This window comes from Phaenicophaeus curvirostris, chromosome 13 (assembly GCF_032191515.1).
Source record: "Phaenicophaeus curvirostris isolate KB17595 chromosome 13, BPBGC_Pcur_1.0, whole genome shotgun sequence".
In the NCBI taxonomy this organism is placed as follows: domain Eukaryota; kingdom Metazoa; phylum Chordata; class Aves; order Cuculiformes; family Cuculidae; genus Phaenicophaeus; species Phaenicophaeus curvirostris.
In genome coordinates, this window is record NC_091404.1 from 20,304,194 (window position 1) to 20,323,216 (window position 19,023).

Genomic DNA, 19,023 nt, shown 5'->3' on the forward strand with positions numbered 1-19,023 from the left:
ATGTGCTGGCTCATGAAGCCTGAATCGCTTAGGAAATTGTACTTCAAGGGAAAAAAAAAATAGCTCAAGTGTATTAATAGAGCTGTAGAGAAATCCCCTTTCTTTAAACAAATTTAAAACTTCAGATGAGGGTATGAACAAAGAGAACAGTGGGTCTGACATCAACCACAAAAAGCTCTGGGGATTCCAGCTATGCAAATCTCTCGTTAACCCGGTCTGCTGCCTCAGATGTGGGCGCAGAGCATGGAGCTTCCTTGCAGAGCATCTTCCCTTCCAGCCCGTCCACTGCCCAGAAAACCCACCTGGTGGCAGGAGGAAAGCTGGCGGCGGGTCACGCTCAGGGCTGAGCTGTTGTGTGCACAAAGTTGTACTGCACCAGGAGAAGCCAAAGCCTGCTCCGTCTCACAGGGACTGATTTCAACCCCTTGCTGCACAAAGCAGCTCTTCACCCCTGGGGAAGAGGAAGAGGTTCTCACCTCTGCAGCAGCCATGAGCTCCACACTGAAACCACGGGTAGACCCTGGATCTTCAAACTCCTTGGTAGCTTTCTGCTGACAGGGGAAAGAAAACGCTTTCTAGTTATCATTTTTATCATCCTGTGTAAGGTTCGTTTCCTTTCCATTTGAGAAGGTGATCAGAAGTGGGTGTAATGGCAACACACTTCTGGTAAGCGTGCAACAGCAAAAATATCAATTTGCTTTCTACTGCTGAGATGTAGGACAGGAGATACAAGCCTGCAGCAGTGTCTCTGTGTCATTTGGTACAGGGTCAGGACGAGGGGAACAGTTTTCAGCTGAAATAGGGGAGATTGAGATGAGATCTTAGGGAGAAATGATTTGACATTAGGAAAAATTTCTTTAAAGAGTGTTGAAGCCCTGGCAGAGGCTGCCCAGGGCAGGGGTGGAGTCTCCATCCCTGGAGGGGTTCAAAAACCACATGGCATTTCAGAACGTGGTTTAGTAAGCACAGTGGGGCTGGGCTGATGGTTGGACTGGACGAACTCAGAGGGCTTTTCCAACCTCAATGATTCCAAGATTCTATGATTCTAAGTGGTGAATTCAAAGATTAAAAATCCTGTCTGCCTTGTGTACTAAAGAGAGCTCCAGTCCACTTGTGGATGCTCAGCCTTCTGTGTGGGCTTCCATAGGATGAGCCAAAAGCAGATCCTCAGAAAAAGCACGTTTGTTATAAATGACACACACTTTAACAAAACAAAATTTATTAACTACAGTACTTCAAGTAGCATTTCATCTCCCCTGAAAGTGGCATTTGAAGCTGCCAGAATAAGAACAGTTTTCTCAGTGCACCAAATTCTGGAGACATCCTTCTTGCAGCAGGAATCAGCTCTGTTAGGCAGCATCTTCATTTAAGGGATTGCATAATTTTTTTTTTTTATGGACTCGATTACCTTTCTGTTCTGCTTTTTCTAAGAACTCGGCCCTTAGCAGTGGTTCCATTCGTTCTTCTGAGAAGCCGTGGCAAGCAGTCGTCACTCGCTTCTGGCCCTGCACTGTCTGCAGCATCTCTGACGCTGCCAACATTCATCATAAATACCTGCACGTACACAGATAACTTCTGGGAACTCGGATAATAGCAATATTCATAGTTTTTTGTTATAGTAGCCAGAGGGATTTCAATATTTTTAAAGATTTCAGCAGCAGTAAGAGCTCAGTATTTTCATCATAGAGCCCTCCACGTTAATCTGCATTATTATTGCTTGGGGTTTGGTGTAGAAGCCAAGGTCCAGCCTTTTCTTAGACAGGGTAGCAAAGATCATGAAGGAGCATAAAGAGAAGGAGGAAAACAAGCAAGAAGACTCTCTAAGACAGCTCTGGAGATACTAAATTGCATACTGTCATGTAAAAAAACATTTTTGTTGGAGTCCATGTCAGAAAAGACACACTTGAGCGATCTCTGAGATCCCGATGCAAGATGCACACTCCTCAGTCTGCGATATTTGCCTCTCGTGAAGATGCTGCTCACTTTATCTGATGTGTTAAAGCCTGCAGACAGTCCCGAGGCTCGATGGACCTTCCGCTGCTGGCTGCCTCCTGCCTGCAGCACGGTGGGTGCACCCGGTTTCACTGCCCCTTTCTGGGTGTTCCCTTCCAGTCAAGTCTATCTTAGAGGAGGAGGAAAAAGCACTTTTGAGACCAATTGCAAGAAGTGTGATTGTGACATTTAGAAACTGGCCGATGAGCAGAGCAAGGAGCAGGAAACTCTGCACTTGCTGTTTGCCTTGTTTTTGTGAAGCCTGATCTTCAGTTGATAGCTCCTGTGCCTCTGGTCTCCTTGGATTGCGGGACACTCAGGGAAGAGGTCACAGCCCGAACTTTCAGGTCTAGTAGTCTAAGTGCCAGGTCACCGCTACCAGCAGGGCACATCAGGCATTCGCTGGTACCGGTTTGAGTGTGAGGATCTACTGAGGGCTGCAGGAGAAGTTAGAGCTGAAATTCATCACTCTTGGGTTTTGTGCCCTACGTCTTTCTCCTTCTCACATTGGCAGAGGCTTGTTGCTGTGTTCACGCTGGAAAGGTGCACTGAAGGTCTGGAAGCATGACAGAGGGAGGCTGTATGTAGTGCTTTGGTTATTAATACTTGGGGTTTGTCTTATTTCACTTTTCTTTCCACCTTTCACCATCTGTGGGTTGCAGAACTCATCACAGAAGTTCAGTCTCTCAAAACCCCAGTCTTTAATTGAAGTCAGAGGGCACCTCCCATGTGAGACTGCAAGAGTAACTGGAAGTACCTATGTCCACTTGTGCGTTGGGGAGCATCTGAGGTATCTAGAGTACCTTATGTTTTGCTGATAACCTCCCAGTGCCTTGAGGAGAGCCCGGGAATCACCAGCTGGTTAACAGCTCTGTTATACATCCACTTGAGCACCGTTGAGGGACATGCGTGGCCCTGGTCTTCTGCGCCACTGCCAAGGGAGCTGGAACAGCACTGCTAACCCCAGTGCATCCCTCCCTGCCTCCGAAACCACGGCCACTGGTACCACAGATCCTCCTGGGTACAGCACGTGGAGCCTTCCACAGAGGGGCTTTCTCAAACCCTCTCCCCTCTCACAGGGGTGCAGCAAACAGCTGCATTCTGACTTTCGATGTCCTGTTTATTTCTGACTGTGAGAGAACCTGTTTACTTCTGTGTTGTAGCCGCCTCTCAAAAATAGCTCCAAGCACGCAGCGAGGTGTGGCAGCTCAGCCCCGCTCTATCCTGGCGACTCTCGTGGTGGGGCTGATGCTGCCTGTGGGACAAGCCCAGCTAGGCTAGATCAGTTTGGTGCTCACCTTGTCTCTCAATCCTACCTGTTCTCCATCCTGACTGGTGAGTCACCTGGATTAGAGATATTTTAGAACACAGATCAAGTCTTTAGTAGACAACTTGGTTGTCTCGGCTTGTCTTGGTGGGTCTTGGCTCAACAGATCCCTGAGTAAGCCTCTAAGAACACTTTTTATATAACAAATGTTTACATTGCTTTAGTTTTTACAACCATTCTTGAAAGGTCATTTGTTTCATCTGAACAATGAACAAAATCTACATGGAGAACAATCAGAGCAAGCCCGCAGGCTTTAAGGCTGTCAGCCTGAGCACCCACAGCCCAGCTTTCTTGTGTCCCAGTCCCAAGGGGCTCCTCAACCCAACCAAGCTCCTCCCAACATCCAAAGCTAAATAGCATCATAAACCAGGGAGGTTTAAACTCAGTGCTGTGCCAAGACATGAGCCTCAGTCCTGGGTGTGGAACAGTTTTCAAACCAACAGTTTGAAACTGTGCTGAAGTATCTCCTTGTTTGGAGTCACTGCTTCCACTGGGAAGAGGTGCTACTTTTTTTTGGTGTAGATCTGTTGGACATGCTAAAAAATATTTTGTAGTAGATGTATACGTTGACAATCCTTAAAAGAATCCCCAGGAGGTAACTGAGGGACGTGAGCAGGGCTGCGGCCGTGCTGGAGAAGTGGAACAACGCAGAGTAGGGGCTGTGGGTGGGAGCAGCGGTGGCGCTGGCCTTCAGGAGATCATCTGTCTGGAACAGGGCGCACTCTGCCATCACCAGGATCCAGATGGTCCTGGACATCACTCTGGCGTTTCTCACCGTCCGTAACTGCCGAGACTCCGTGGAGAAAAAGGTTATCAAGTACGCCTCGAAGGCAACGCAGCTGAGCAGCAAGCAGCTGATGTGCGTGTTTGCAGTGAGGAGGTTCTGCAGCAGGGCTGGTGCGAACGCTGTAGACGCGATATTAATGTCAAAGGTCTGTATGACCATCTCCGTGACAATGCTAGCAGCAACCAGGACGTCTGCCTTTGCTAGGCTCGAAATTAGAACCGCGGTGGACTTGGATGAAACCTTCGCAGACTGCAGGATGATTATCGCGTACAAACTGCCCAGCAGGCCCAGGATAGTGCTGACCATATTTGAAGAAGACAGGACAAGGTATTGGATGTATTTCAGTGCCAGGTATCGCCTGAGATCTTTCATGTGGTCTCTCTCCATAGAAATGCTAGTTAGGGAAGAATACCTAGAATACAGAGGAAAAAAAAGGTGATTAAATGTAAAATTAGTGGGATGGATTCCAGTCAAATTATTGGGTGCTTTCATTTGTGCAGACACGTGCTGGCATCCTGTACACTTAGCATTGATGGTTACCCAGCTCCAGAGGCATTCAGTATGTGAAACCCTCAGACTGCATCAACTATTAAATAAATTGCTCATAAACCCAAGCAATAGCATTTTTTTGTAGTTACTACAGGAATCACTGCAGGGAACTGGAATGACTCTGGACTCATACTGGAAAACCAGAGGTCAAAATAGGGCTCGTTTCATTATGTGAGTTTTTCTGTTTGCCTTCGTGGGTCAATTCAAGAAGGAAGAACGTATTGCCTAATGTTGCAGCAAGAAAAAGTTTTCCAGTTGTGCTGTGTAGAAGAGTAAATAAGATATTTCTTTCTCTTTCTGGGAAACAAAGTAATAACCTAATGCAAATGCTATCTAAGAAATGTCCCAACTGATTCAGTAATTGATAATTACCATACATTGCCTGTTGGAACAGCTCCAGAGGAGGCCAAGGAGATGACTCGAGGGCTGCAGCACCTCTGCTATGAGGATGGGCTGGGAGAGTTGTGGTTGTTCAGCCTGGAGAAGAGAAGACTCTGGGGAGACCTTAGAGCAGCTTCCAGTACCTGAAGGGGCTCCAGGAAAGCTGGGGAAAAGGCTTTTTACAAGGGCGTGGAGAGAGAGGATGAGGAGGAATGGCTTTAAATTGGAAAGGGGAAGATTTAGATTAGACATTAGGAAGAAATTCTTCATGATGAGGGTGGGGAGGCCCTGGCCCAGGTTGCCCAGAGCAGTGGTGGCTGCCCCATCCCTGGAGGGGTTCAAGGCCAGGTTGGATGGGGCTTGGAGCCCCTGATCCAGTGGGAGGTGTCCCTGCCCATGGCAGGGGGGTTGGAACTGGATGGGCTTGGAGGTCCCTTCCAACCCAAACCATTCTGTGATTCTATACGGATACCAAACTGATTTCTTTTTCTGGTCATTAACTTAGCTCTTTATACCTGAATGGTAGCTGTAGCTTCTGAATAACGCTGCATTCCCAGGTCCAGTGTGGGAAATGGCAATGAATTATAGATACTGGGCTACAGGGGAAAGGTGGGCTCAGCAGCGCTCGCCGCCACAGCTGCACAGCACACCCTGCAGAACCCCCTGGGGTTTCTAAGTTTTGCAGAGAAGGTGTATGGTCTCTGATTCAATGTGTGGTTGGTGACAGCGTCCCCGTGCTCTCTGGAGCTCCTTGTGCCTCTGAGCTTTCAGAGCTGAGAGCAGGAATGGAGCTTCCCAGGGCCACACCAGCTGCTGGGTGGCTGGAACCTGCTCTGGTGGGCGCCCAGCCCCAGCCGTGGCACTGTTTGAAACGTTTCTGTCATGTTCTGAGTTTATGTCTGCATTTCTTTGGGAGTAAACAAAAAGCCAAGACCCATTTTAAGCATTATTGTTAACAGCTATTATTTAAGTTTCTTTTTCTTAAGTGCCATTAATAAAGCCTAAGGCCAACTTGCTCTTCCACTGATGAGGTGTCTGTGGGCAACTGCCAGCATTTTTCTCCTTGGACTCAGCAGAGTCCAGCAGATTAAACACAATTCTGATTTCCCCTGGGACAGCTATGCTGTTCTGTTTCCAGTTTGTTTATCAGCTGAATCTCCTAATGCAGCCAGTTGGATGTTTATGAATCAGTTCTGAGATCTGACCAGGGATTTGAGGGAAGGTTTATAGGCCTGTGGGAAGGTACACGAGCGAGCCTTGGGATGAAGGTGTTTGGAGAGGATTACATCTAGTGCTCCTGGTGCTTCTGGGTACCTGGAGTCCTTTCATACTTCTCCTCCACTGGTTGCCTGCAAACTTCTGCAGAGGTGCTGGGCTTTGGGGCTGAGTTTCTCTCTTACTGAGCTTGATACAAGCCTCACTTCACTAGGACACATGAGCAAGAGGAAAAGCTTCATCCCACCAACCATTAGCTAATACTGCCCGATAGAATCAGCCACGGGGAATGGCAAAGTGCTGGGTTTAGGCAACATTCAAAACAAAGACATCTATGAAAACAGCCAGTTCCTGCAGGCTACCAGCGGGAGTCCTTTATCTGACCAGTATCTCCTATAAGAGGTTTTGAACTCTCCCTTTGCCTTAAATTCAGTTGAAAGTGGTACCTGGATGACCTGTTTCTGCCGTCTCAGTGGGTGGCTTCCAGTGAAGTATTTTGCATCAGTGAGATTAAGTTTGCTTAACAGCTCTTCACAGTCATTTTGTAACGACACGCTGAAGTAATCTAATAACTGAGGGCTGCATCCCAAGGCTCTACTCATTTCCTGCAAATGCAAAGTACCCATCACCTTCCACTGCAGCTCGGCATGACATGGAGAACTGGCTGGAGGTGACTAACAGCTCAGGATCTGGCCTTGTATTTGCACACATACATCTTAAGCAGGAATGAACTTTGTAAAGCATCCAAGTATTTTCAGGTGTTGGCATCATTTGCGTAACATCACTTTGAAAGGGCGTTAGTGTGAACCGTCTTTCTAGGGGATAAGGTTGCACAGTAAGAGGCTAACTTGGTTAAATCATTAGTTTCCCATCACCTCAAAAGCAAGAAAGATGATTATGAAAAATTGAGTGAGGATTATCTGATAAAGACTATTAGAAAAGAATAGTATGTCAGAATGATACTGGAAGATACAAGATGAGGTGCAGTGAAGAAGTGATGTGCGTGTAAGAAGTTAGCTCTCCATAAATCCACCGTCAGACAAAGGAAGATCAAGGAACAAGTCTTCTCCCTGCAAAGTTTGTATTAGAAACCAACCCTTGATGCTAAAATTAGAAGACAATTCTTCTTCTCTGAAAGGCACATTTGCAGCTGGCCGTGTGCCACAGCAAGAGCTCGCAGCAGGCGGCCTCCGGTAGGGCTCCTGACTGGATTAAGGAATGAGATGGATGTTACTGAGACAAATTCTGTGTTTTCAAATTCCTGAGCCTAAAGAAGTTTATCCAACTACATTTAGAAACTGGCTGAAGCCATTTCAGACGTACCCAGGTTATCACAGAGAAGTCGTAAAAGACAGATAGTACAAGTTCCAGAAAACTTGAAATAGCAAGGGAGGAGCAGGGCAAGAGGACATGGAAAATGGTAGGCTTCAGTTCCCAGAAAACTACTAAAATAATCAAACTAATTTTTATCTAAATGGTAGAAAGGAGATAAGGAAGAAATATGTGGATTTCTCACAAATAGAGCAAATCTATTGAGCCCAGCTTCCTTCTGTGGCAGGATAAGAGATCTCATGGGTGAGGAGAGAACCAGCAGGTGTGGTATATCTTGAATTTTATTAAGAGTCTCAGTATCATTTCATGAGGCATTCCTAGAAAAGAGCAAGCTAAGCAAATGTGGACTAAATGAAACTGTGATGAAGTCATGCACAGCTGGATGGGAAACTAAGAAAAGGCTAATTATCAGGAATTAAAGGAATAATGTTTAAGATGAGGTCCTGCTGAGATCTGACATTTTGTGCGTTTTCATTAACTGCAACAAGGAACAGAGTTATTCCTTATGAAGTTTGCTGATTAAGTCAGCTATCATGAATCTGCGAGTACGAGGTCGGATCCATACGAGAGCTGGTTCCAGCGTGGCAGGGAGTGAGAGGAGTGAGTGAACCTGTGGGCAGGAGAAGGGTGTCTAATCGCAGTACGGGTAGGAGCAGACATCATCTTGTGGGCTGGTGGACATCAAGGGCTTTTCAGCCCAGTTTCTTACACATCTGTGAAGAGTGTTTAGACTAGCAAATTATAACAATCATTGCTGGGGCACAGCAATACGATCTTTGCTCAGAAAGAACTAATCTCAATCATTAAAATGAACTGCTGTAGTGACACTAAGGGTTTTGTATGAGCCAGCTACAAAGTCATTTGTGTTGTGTCTCAAGTCCCTTATTTAGTTGTGCCTAAGCTGTTTGCTGTAATGCTTCCAAACACACCTTTATCCAGATTCTACTCTTGATGAAACTTTGACAGTTATTTCCCTTTATTTTGAATATTGGATTAGAGATCTAGCTGAATACAACAATACTATTTTTTTCATCTTTGAGCGCCTGTCTCCTTACGTGAATTGTCAGAACTCCTGATAGGAACACCTCGAAGCTTGTACTTCAGAGTTTTGCCAGTACAGTTGCCCAACAGGTCTGGGTGGTTAATTCAATCCTGGCTTGTTTTTCCTTTGGTTGAGGTAATGGGAAAATGATAATTCTGAGTGGTTCCTAGGAAAGGTACCAAGACAAGATCTTTAAGAGAGGGATTCTTGTCTCTTGTTGAGACTTGGTTTGTACCAGGCTGATTCATCCAAGATTCACATGCACCTTTTCTCTTTCTTTGAAGTATTTGAGCCAACTCACTGGTGGAATCCTTTATGGAAGAGCGAGGAAAAATATAGAACTGTGATACTGCTTGTCTTACCCTAGTTTTCCACAGTGATTAACTAGAAAATGATTGCACATTTTCTGCTTTGACAAAATCTCTCTGAAATTAGTGATCTGTGCCCTTGATTTGGCATTTTGCATAATGCTGCCAGCATTTTACATAACAGTGCGACGTACTTCGGAAAGGAACTGGAGTTTCTGAGTGGAAGACACCTTCCCACTTTCTGTTAGAGTTGTCTCTGTGGTGTCCTCCCTTCCAAGCCACAACTGCCCCAGGAGATGGGATCATTGCTGTGGCTCCCTCCTGCCTCCCTCCACCCCTTTCACACTATGATTTAGCGGTTAAAACTCTGATCCAGAATGTAGAAAAGCATTTCCTCCTCTGCCACAGGGGATTTAGATGTTTATCTCTCGTGGGTGTCCTAACCAGCAGGCTGCAGGTTGTCCTGACGTGGGGACGCTTTTCATACCATCTGAGGAATCCGGGCACAGCAAAGCAGCTGACACCCTGGGCCAAGGGGCAGGGATCAGGAAAAGACTCATGGATCACGAGACAGGTAGTTGCGGATGTTTGCAAGGCAAAAGGATGTCCTGGTTTCCAATATCCACTCCAAATGCTATTTGAATACATCAGCTCTAGTAAATTAAATGGAACTGAGGGGTGTTCCTAGGTGCTGGAGTTCAGTTCTTCACAGTCTTGAGTATGTAAGGTTGAAGAGTCATTGGATAAAGAATAGATGTATGAAGAGAGTGCAAAGAGAGATCTGAATCCACAGGCTCCTCCTTCGGAGAAAGTGGCTGCCAGCACAGCTCGCCTGAGCTCCTGCTGCCAGCATCCTTCTCCACAGCCAAGCCAGAAGCTTCCCTCCAGCTGGGAAATTCTGCCAGCCTGCGAAGGACCTCAGGGGTTGGAGAAGAGGTGCTCTCCATCAACAGACCCTCCCCTTTGCCTGCACCAGGGTAGGTACAGGCAGGCAGGGAGAGCAGCTGCTCTCCCCACCCGGCTGAGGCAGGAGGGATCATGCCTGGGATGCAGCCAGATGGGAACAGGAACAGGGAGCTCTTTCCAGAACAGCTGCTTCCATCCCGCTAGAATGGCCAGAATGGGTGAAGAAGGCAACCTGAGCCAAATAATCTATTTATTTATAGCTTTTGAAGCCGCCTCTCGTGGTATTCCTTACAAGGCATCTGCGGGATTGCTGCCTGTGGACAGTGCCACTTAGTTTTTGTTTAGCCCTTGTTCACATGAAGCCTCAGCTCAAGCTCACAGGAGGTTTCCTCCACGAATAACACTTCACATTTTCAGTGGTGATACTTTTTGTTTCCGCAGAAATTGCTCTCCTGGGATGCTTTACAAATGTCAGTCAATAATACATTCTCGCCTGCCGCTGGTGCGCCGCCCAGTCCGAGAGGTACATAAAAACATCTGCTACCCTTAAACAAATACTTCCTCCCAAAATTCCTCCTGGAATCATGTCCAAGGATATACAGAAGAGGTGAACAAATGTGAAACCCGGATTACTGCTGCATATCCCGACTGCAATGAAGGGGTATTAGCATTTAATTAATTTAAAAGCAAAAATACTTACATTTGCTGGAAAAAGCAGCCAGGAATGGTTTTCTGCATCACTGTATTCTGTGTATGATCTGCAGCAGAGCTAAAACGTACCGTTTCCCTTGGATTGCTTCCTGGTTTTTATATATAGTGTCACGTATTAGGTATCACGTCAGAGCACGGGGCTATGCTGACAGAATTTGTTTTGCTAGGCAACATCCCCAGAGCTGGTTTCACAAGATTTACTTGCTTGAATCATGGTGGCTATTAATTTTCAGCTGTCTGGAAAAATTGATGCCCTGTGCGGAAGAGGAGTCCCAGACAGTTCCTCAAATGTGTGCTTTGAGATGGGACAGATTACAGGGTGTGATCCTGAACTCGCCTGGGGGTCGCATGAGCTAACACAGATTATCCATGAGTAAAACAAGATTTTATTCTGAGCAAAGGAAAAGTGTCCTCTGGCATGAGAAGTGGCACTATATCGAGCTGGACTGGGCTATCCCTGATGAGTGTTTGTGTTGGTGTTGCCTGGGATACCCATGTTTGATGCTGATTACGTTTGCACCAAGCCTCTTCTATTGTTCTCCAGAGAACTTGGTTAAGCCAAGTTCATCCAAGCTTCGGAGTGGGAAGCTCTTCACACGGTCTTGGTGCAGTGGGAGAGTGGAGAAGCCCGTGGGCATCGTGAAGAATAGCAAACCGGTATGTTCACAGCCATGTGAACGTGTATCGCAGCTCCCAGCCTTGCAGATGCTGATCTCGCACTGCAAGTCAGTACCTGAAAGCTGGAAATGAAAGGCAGCGCCGCCGCCTTGGTGTCTGATCAACAGGGAGGGTTTGCTGCCGCTCCAACTGCAGCTCTGCCGGCAGCACGTTGTTCCCCTCACCGCTTCTCTAAGCAATGGGAAGCTGTAAAAAGATAAAGCAGCTGTAAATCCAGGTGCTGCCAAGCACTGTTATTACAACTGCAGCCTGTGGAGCATTGTCAGTCCTAGGTTTGCACTGTAGTGCTGGGGCCAAAAGGCAGAGACAGTCCTTGAAAACAGGGAATTGACTGGTTGGTGATTAATTCCTGCTTTGATTTATGTGTATAAATACTCATTTTTGTGTTTGATTTAATAAGTTAGCTTTTGCCTGAGGCTCCCCATAGCAGATTGGGGTTTTACAACTACTGTTTCTATTATATTTGCTTATTTTCCTTGCACACCAAGATGATAAAACAGAACCGTCAGCTGCAAGAGCATAAATTCTGCAAACGAGCTGCGCACTTTCTCACCAGCCTGAAATTTCATAACAACCGACGGAAAAGATAAGGCACCACCCATGTCATCAGCATGCTTCCTCGTGGCACGGCTGTGAAAACACTAATAAAATCATGGGACAGCGGGAGGGAGGGGACTGGTTGCTCCGGACCCGAGCCGTGTCCCGCTTCACCTTGAGCCATGGGAAAGGCAGCTGTGGTGAAATCTTTAATCGGTTCCCCTCGATTAACCTTTACCTGCAGTAGGAATCGCTCCTGATGACTGGTAGCTTTCAGTGCTCCTCTTTGAACCCCCTGGTATCTCCACTGCCGCCAGCAGAACAAACACAGCATCCCGACTCATTTCTACAGGGCGTGAGAGGGTTTCCAGTGGTTTTCCATAACCTGTTTGCTTTGCACCTTTGTTTGGGGGTTTTGGCAAGCTCTGTACATTGTTTAGCAGTGCTCTTTACAGCTGAGGACTTAATTTCTTTTTCCTCAGCAACTGAAATGCAACTGAATTTCATTAGAATTCACCAAAAGGTAAGAAAATTACAATTTTCTTCAGCCTCAAGTACTCCGTTCTGCTTTTCACATCAGCACCTTGCCCTCACCACCTCCCCGGTGTCCCCTCTTTGTATTTTTTGTGGTGCAATTTCATACACCCCAAACGCTGCCAAGGGGCACCGTGAAAACGCCGATTGCTCCTGAGCCTCTCGCTCTTGTTGATACTGAAAACAATCCTGTTACAATTTCTTTTCTTCTCTACCAGGCCAAGAAGAAGTTCATTGAGGAAACCCAGGTAAATGACATCATCCAAATACCTTGCATTTTGGGGAGGTTTTCTAACACACTTGAGGATTCCAAGGAACCTGTAGAAAGGCAACACTCTGTGAGTAACTGCAGCTTGGTCCTACAAAATAAGTCCAAACTCTCATTCTTTGCTGGTTAACCTTTATCTGGTTCTAAAGTCGTGCCAGCCACTGCAATTCTCTGGGCCACGCTGATTTATGTCTGTATGTACAGCCTGGGACGCTCTTCCTATTTTTAACCTGTTTTTCTTTCCTCTTAGGCTCCTTGAGAAACCAGAGCAGTTATTGTCTGATCTTCAGCCAAGATTTCCCATTTCTGCCCTCAATAAGTGGATGGAGGGGCTCTTGTCTGGGCACCTGTCTTTATACCAGAGCTTTCCTGAAGCCCCTTTCAGTGCTGGAGTCTTCCAAGATGATCATCACAGAGAGGATGTTTTGTGTTGGCTCCCTGGTAGAACGTGAAGAGGTGGGTATGGAGAAACGGGACCTGAGTGTCTTATGCAGCTCTCTCAAGAGCACAAGTTTCCACTTTCCACCTTTACAAACAGCTCATCAGCAAAGAAACAATCAGCTCACTTGTTTTATTGCCTTTAGTCTCTATTTTGACCATAGAAAAGGAAATTCACTTTTAATGAGGGCAAATGCTGGGATAAAGCATTGTTAATGTAGTGTTTATTCCCTGTGGACAATAAGTCCAGCAATAAGACTTCCTTGCAAGTGGCTTCTAGGATTTCGTTTTGCAGAGCTGACTGAAAAGATTTCCTTGCGGGAAAACAGCCAAAAGGTTGATGGCAAAATGCTTTTTGCCTGAAGTATTGAATGTAACAAGATTACAGAAAAAAAATGCATGAAGAAATGGTGGTGATTCATAAAAGTGAAGAGAAGAACAAGGTACAAAAAAGATTATCGCAACTCTCACTTTGTTTTGGCTTCCTCCTGCACTGACTAAATTCCGTCTTCAATCTGGAAACAATAGAGTCATTTTGGGAAATGCCCCTCATCTGGGCAGAAGTAGGTGAGAAGGAAATTCCCCACAGCTGCCCATGGCTGAAGTTCTGGGAATCTCTTGAATGAGTTTGCAAGTTCTCAGCTGATACCTCTTGTGAACGGATGGGGCAGGAAAGCCTGAATCCTCCCTCCAGCCCAGGGAAACAGCTCTGGGGCTCCGGCCCTGCGGAACATCAGACCTGCTCGCACAAATCCCCCCTCAGCAGCTGCTTCCTTGCTTCCCTCTGTGCTGGTGGTGAGCTGCCTTTGTGCCTTCGTATTTTTGTTCATAACATGGTTTTACACACAGTCTGTCGCGCTGCCCGAGGCTCCCAGCAGCCGCAGCTCCGACAGTAGATACCACGGTCAATTCAGCCTGTTTTTAATTAAGGGTCTCGGGAAATGCTTTGCTTTGAGTCACAGCATTCCTGCCTGGCATGGCTCGGCTCTTCTCTGAGGACAGGGGTGGTGGGAATTTCCACGGCACCCACGGGCTTCCATGGTTCGGGCACCGCAGCTTTCCCACTCCCAACGCGCCTTCACCGTGCGCCTGACCAGGCTGCCTCCAGCCCCATCAGCCCCCAGGGGCCACACGGCATGGAGTGACAGGCATGCAGTATTTTCCTCTTGGTGCCAGAAATCGAATGCGATGTTTACACTGCCCTTGGAGGAGCAATGGACGCGGTTTGGACATCTCCTCCCAGGGTGGTGCCTCCAGGTGGCCCCACACTAAGTCCTACCCTCTTGCATTATCCTGTTTCCAAGGCATCATATTGCTACTTAGCAAACTGAACCACGAAATTAAGCATATTTGAGCTTAAAAGGACCTAATACATCCCATCAGTGCAGAAGGCTTTTTTTTCACTGCAATTATTTATCCAGTACTTTCTCTTGATGAGATTTTAATGTCTCCATCTAATGATTTTTCATCCCCTTCCTGATACACAGTCTCAGAACTCTCCCTACAGCTAATGACATGTTTGTTTGTTAAATGTCCCCTTGTTACTTGTCTCCATTTATCTAAATTATCATTTGTTCATAACCTTTGTTCTCCCTCTATTTCTTACTTTCTTGGTCTTTCTTCATACCTAATACATATGCAACAATTTATAGCCTTACTCACAGTTTGCTATTGCATTCATAAATAAAGCCGATTGTTTTGGTTTTTTTTAGCTTGAACAAGATGTGTAGGACAGTCAGTAAGAAAATACGGTGAATTTCTACCAGCTTTTACAGAAAAGCAACAGCAAAATCATAACCATCAGCCAGAAGTTATCCTGTGTGCTCTGCATGGAGAAGGGAGTCTGGTTTTCAACCTCAGGCCAAGATACAGGTACATGAAGTTTTACTTTTCTCCCATTTCCTGAATTTCATAAATTGTCTGACCGGAAGGCTTTCGAGACTTTTGTTTCTATTCAAGTTCCTCACGCTGAGAATAAACAATTATGCTGTCAAAAGCATGTGAGAAGGCAGAAATCCACATCTCCCAGCTCGGCATTCGAGGAGAGCGAACTCATTTCTGTGGTCGTCCAATAGGAATTGTGTTCTCAAATTTGGAGCTGCACCCAACATGCAACCTATCTATATTCTCATTCCTAGGAGCAAACGAGCACGAGAGCATCACTGAGGTGCCTCTGGGAAACATAAATGGCTGCAAGAGCTGCTCTGCATCCAGTCTTCCCAAGCACAGGGAAAATTAGAGTGAGCCGTGCACTGGGAGCAACCGGTCCACTTACTCCCTTGCTTCACCTTAGAAATTCGGTTATTTGTTAGCATTCATGTGGTGACGTTGGCAGGAATTGAACTCTGCTCCACAGCAGGTGAAGCTGCAGCAAAGTGGGGTTCGTGTCCCACATCACTGCTCAGTGTTGAGGAGCAGTCTGAGGTCGAGCCGTGCTGGAGGTGATACTGTCCTTCCCAGGAACACGCAGCCATCCTCAGGTCCACGTGTTCACCCTGGCTCTGTGCTCCCCTGGGCACCTGCTCGCTTCACGTTTGCCTTCGGCTGCTCCTCAGCTTGATCTCAGTGTGGTCAGACCCAGCGAGGCTGCCATCCAGCTCCTTACACGCACTCAGGCTTGGTCCACTCACAGTTTGTTGTTGCATCCAGTGGCAACAGCAATTTCACTTTTTGGCCTGATTTTTTTAACACTTTGGCAGCTTGAGCATCTCTAGTCGTTGCTCTGGTGGGTGCTGCTCCAGCGGCCAGCCCGGCACAAGAGAAAAGCAGTTTTGCTGTGTGTGAGGTCTGAGTCCCAGCAGGGCAGGAGCGAGCAGATACCAGCAGCGTGCATCCCGCCGTCTGCCTTTGCACAGATACCGAGCGGGTGTGTAAATACTCAGGCATCGCCGGGGACTGGCCAGCCTTGCAGCAGCCTTGGTGGTGTCTTTTCCATACAAGTGCAGCCCATCATGACACCAGCAGCAGCAAGGGCCGGGTCTGAGCTGGCGCTGCTGAGCATCCCCCCGAGAGTAAATCTGGGGAGGCAGCAGCAGCGCAGTCACGTAGACGTCTGGTTGCCGCTACTGTCCTGGAATGGGCTCAACACAGATTTCCCAGAAAAGGGGTTTCTTTGACATCCTTGAGACCCTGGAAGATACACATATCCTCCTCCTCCAGACTTTCTTTGAGAATCATTTCTCCCGAAACACTTGGGATGCTACCCCTGAACAGAAGCCTAATTTGTATTTTCTCCTAAGGGAAAACAGAGGATGCATCAAGGAAATTGTTTTCCAATGATTGGGGCTACTTTAGAAGATGATAATTGCAAATGTGTTTTCCAGCTTCCCCTTAGCAGTTTTTCAAAGCTATCTTGGTTTGAGGTTGAGATCTTCTTTGGGGTTTTGTGGGGGGTTTTTTCCTGATGTCTGGGGGTTGGTTTCCTTTGTTTGTTTGTTTTTTAAGGGAACAGTTTTGTTCAGGCAGTCATTCGGGCAGGTGAAGCCTGTGCCAAGCAGTGTTCTCTGGCAGCTCACTCAGCAGCTGAGCTGGAGACCCCAACCCACCAGCAGCAACAGAGCTGATGCCACGATCCTTCTTCTTATGGACCATTGTACATGCCATTATCACCCAAAGGAACCCGGAACCCTCTGCTTCCAAGGGGAGCTGAAAACAGCGCAAGATGAATTACTGGTGCTGCCTTCAGCGTCTGCCAGAAACCTGCTCCTCTGTGCTGAAGACTAACAGTGGTTTTCTTCAGCTGGTGTGGGGGAAACCTGGTTGACAGCAATAAAAAAAAACCCTATAATTTCTTCTACAGCAGATCTTAGGAGCTGGTTAGCGTGTTATTATTGTCTAATAGAATGAAAGAAGGAAACAAATTCTGCACTACCCTGTGTGATTCCCTAATTAGTAAGTGTATTTTATTTGAGAGATGACAGGCATTAGTGAATTGATTCCCAGTGCAACCACAGGGACAAAAATAACTTACATAGAAAAGCTGTTAATTAAGAGAGCAACCTAACTGCACCATTGTCAAACTTCAGACACTCCGAGCAACCTCACTGGCAACTCTAGGAAACCAATTTGGAAACACAGCTGTCCCAGGGGAGTCATTTAGGTCTATTTAATGCTTAGATTGCTTAAACATTGACAATCTGGCCATTGTCCCTTGTTGCCAAGATTTCTTTGTGTTCCCATTCAACATTTTTGACAGCCAGTAATGGAACAGAGCAAAGGCAGGTTGAAGCCAGCCACCTGCGAGCTGTCCTGAGGGGGTAAATCCTGCAGCTGGCTGGGGAAAAGCGACTGCACAGGCAGCTCCGTGGATGGAGGGGGCTGCCTCGTGCCCAGTTCTCACAATGCTTTCCTCTCCAAGGAAGACGGAATATCTTGGGGTTTCACATTGAGCACAGCCCCCGAATGTAGCACAGCAGCTCCTTGTAAGCAGTAGGGGTTTCTGTAGTTCCCTTGGTCAAGGAAAGGCAGGCAGGGCTGCCCCTGCAGAGCAGGAGGGATTGTTGGTAATTGCACAGCTGAGGTTGAGAAAGTCAACTTGTAGGAGGGGGAAGTGGGTTTGACCACAGCAGCTGGAATTCAGGAAAGGGGAAGGACAGAGTTGCTCATATCTTAATTAGTCCTGGCCAAAATATGCTACTCGTGAGCAGAGGCTCCAGCACACTCTCAGCTCTGGTCTCCATGGAAAGCCTCCTTGCCTCCTTCCCTTCTTCAGTGGACTCGCATGCCTCCACCCCACATCATGAGCACCCAGCTCTGCTGGACAAGGTTCTCTACAGCACCCTGCTCACCCAGGCAGGATTTCAGCACAAGTGATTCCCCTTTCCTGATGCTTGTTCTTGCAAAAATGTGATCCACCTGGTCTCACCTATTTAGTTCTGACTGCCATGCCAGTAATGTGGCTGCAGACCTGTTCTCTTGCTGTTGGGAGGGAAATCATCCTTTTCTTGTAAGCGCAGGTTCATGAGGATACAAGCAAGGAGTTAGAGGTGAGAGAGTTAGCACTTTTCTAATTCCTTGAGGGTCTGCCTTTTCTACGGTGCGTTATTGCCTCTTGCTTCACTTTCTCTCTCCGGCTGCAGCTCATACGCAGCACTACAGGCTCTTGTGTGAGCTGTTACTGTTCTTTTGCTTTTTGTTGTCTTTTTGGTTGTGTTCCTCTTTATTTTTAAAATGAAAGGTGGCAGGAGGGACTTGATGGTTTGATCCTCAATTTGCTGCTAACACCACATAAGTTTTAATGGCAAAGATGGAGCTTTGGGCAAATTGCTTGAATGAAGTAGAACTGAGAGAGCGTTGGTGCCAGTGGAAGTTGAAGAGAGCTGTGGTCCAGAGCAATAGAGACGAAATTGTTGGTTGCTGCTCAAAGAAATTCTGGTCTTCAGAACAGAGGAAGCTGATACTGGGGTTTCCAGGGCTTGTCATGTGCAGATCATAACTCTGTTAAAGCTGATAAGATAAAGTTCTGGAGAGAGTCTTAGGGGCTGAAGGAGTAACGTATCTGTGACAGGGGGGACTTGCCAGTAGTTCAGGGTTTTATAAGGCCACACCAGTGGTTTTCAGAAGAAAATGACTTTCACTGCCAGCTGAAACTGCAGATGATGTGTTCCCCGCCTCCCCACGAACCCAGCCCAACTGGAATCTGATTTTTGAAGTTAACTGAGGAACTTGGGTGTGGGTAGATTAATCAGAAGACAACACAGAAATTAGTTAAGTTTAGCACTAGGTGGGCATAAAATGCTCTGCTTTCTGCAGAAGTCACGGTCTCCAAGTGGGTTGCTTGGGTCCATTGCCCTTCACTGTGGACAGGCAGGTACAAAGCACATGGTATGCTGTAACCCTACCTGACTTGCATGAGCATAAAACATCATGGTACACGTCAGGAAAGACCCCGTAAGAACAGCTACGAAGGCTACCAGGCAGAGAATGGCCATCCGGACTAAGCACAATGGCCTTTTACATCAACTCCTTCTCTTTATCAGTCTCAGCCCATTAGTTAAGCACAAGCATAGCTGATTTATC

General features: G+C 46.9%; 1 protein-coding gene and 1 long non-coding RNA gene across 2 annotated transcripts; one reads left to right on the top strand and one right to left on the bottom strand.

Moving 5' to 3' along the window:
- Positions 1 to 1,202: 1,202 nt before the first annotated feature.
- Positions 1,203 to 11,171, bottom strand: LOC138725996 (G-protein coupled receptor 183-B-like). Its single transcript, XM_069867347.1, has 2 exons — positions 10,540 to 11,171; positions 1,203 to 4,518 (listed from the first exon to the last, which is right to left on the bottom strand). Exons 1-2 carry the CDS (start codon positions 10,575 to 10,577, stop codon positions 3,798 to 3,800), a joined length of 759 nt encoding a protein of 252 aa, XP_069723448.1. The 5' UTR covers positions 10,578 to 11,171; the 3' UTR covers positions 1,203 to 3,797.
- A 364-nt stretch (positions 11,172 to 11,535) lies between these two features.
- Positions 11,536 to 13,022, top strand: LOC138726004 (uncharacterized). Its single transcript, XR_011338342.1, has 3 exons — positions 11,536 to 12,288; positions 12,518 to 12,637; positions 12,818 to 13,022. It is a non-coding gene; the product is annotated as an uncharacterized lncRNA (long non-coding RNA).
- Positions 13,023 to 19,023: the final 6,001 nt, after the last annotated feature.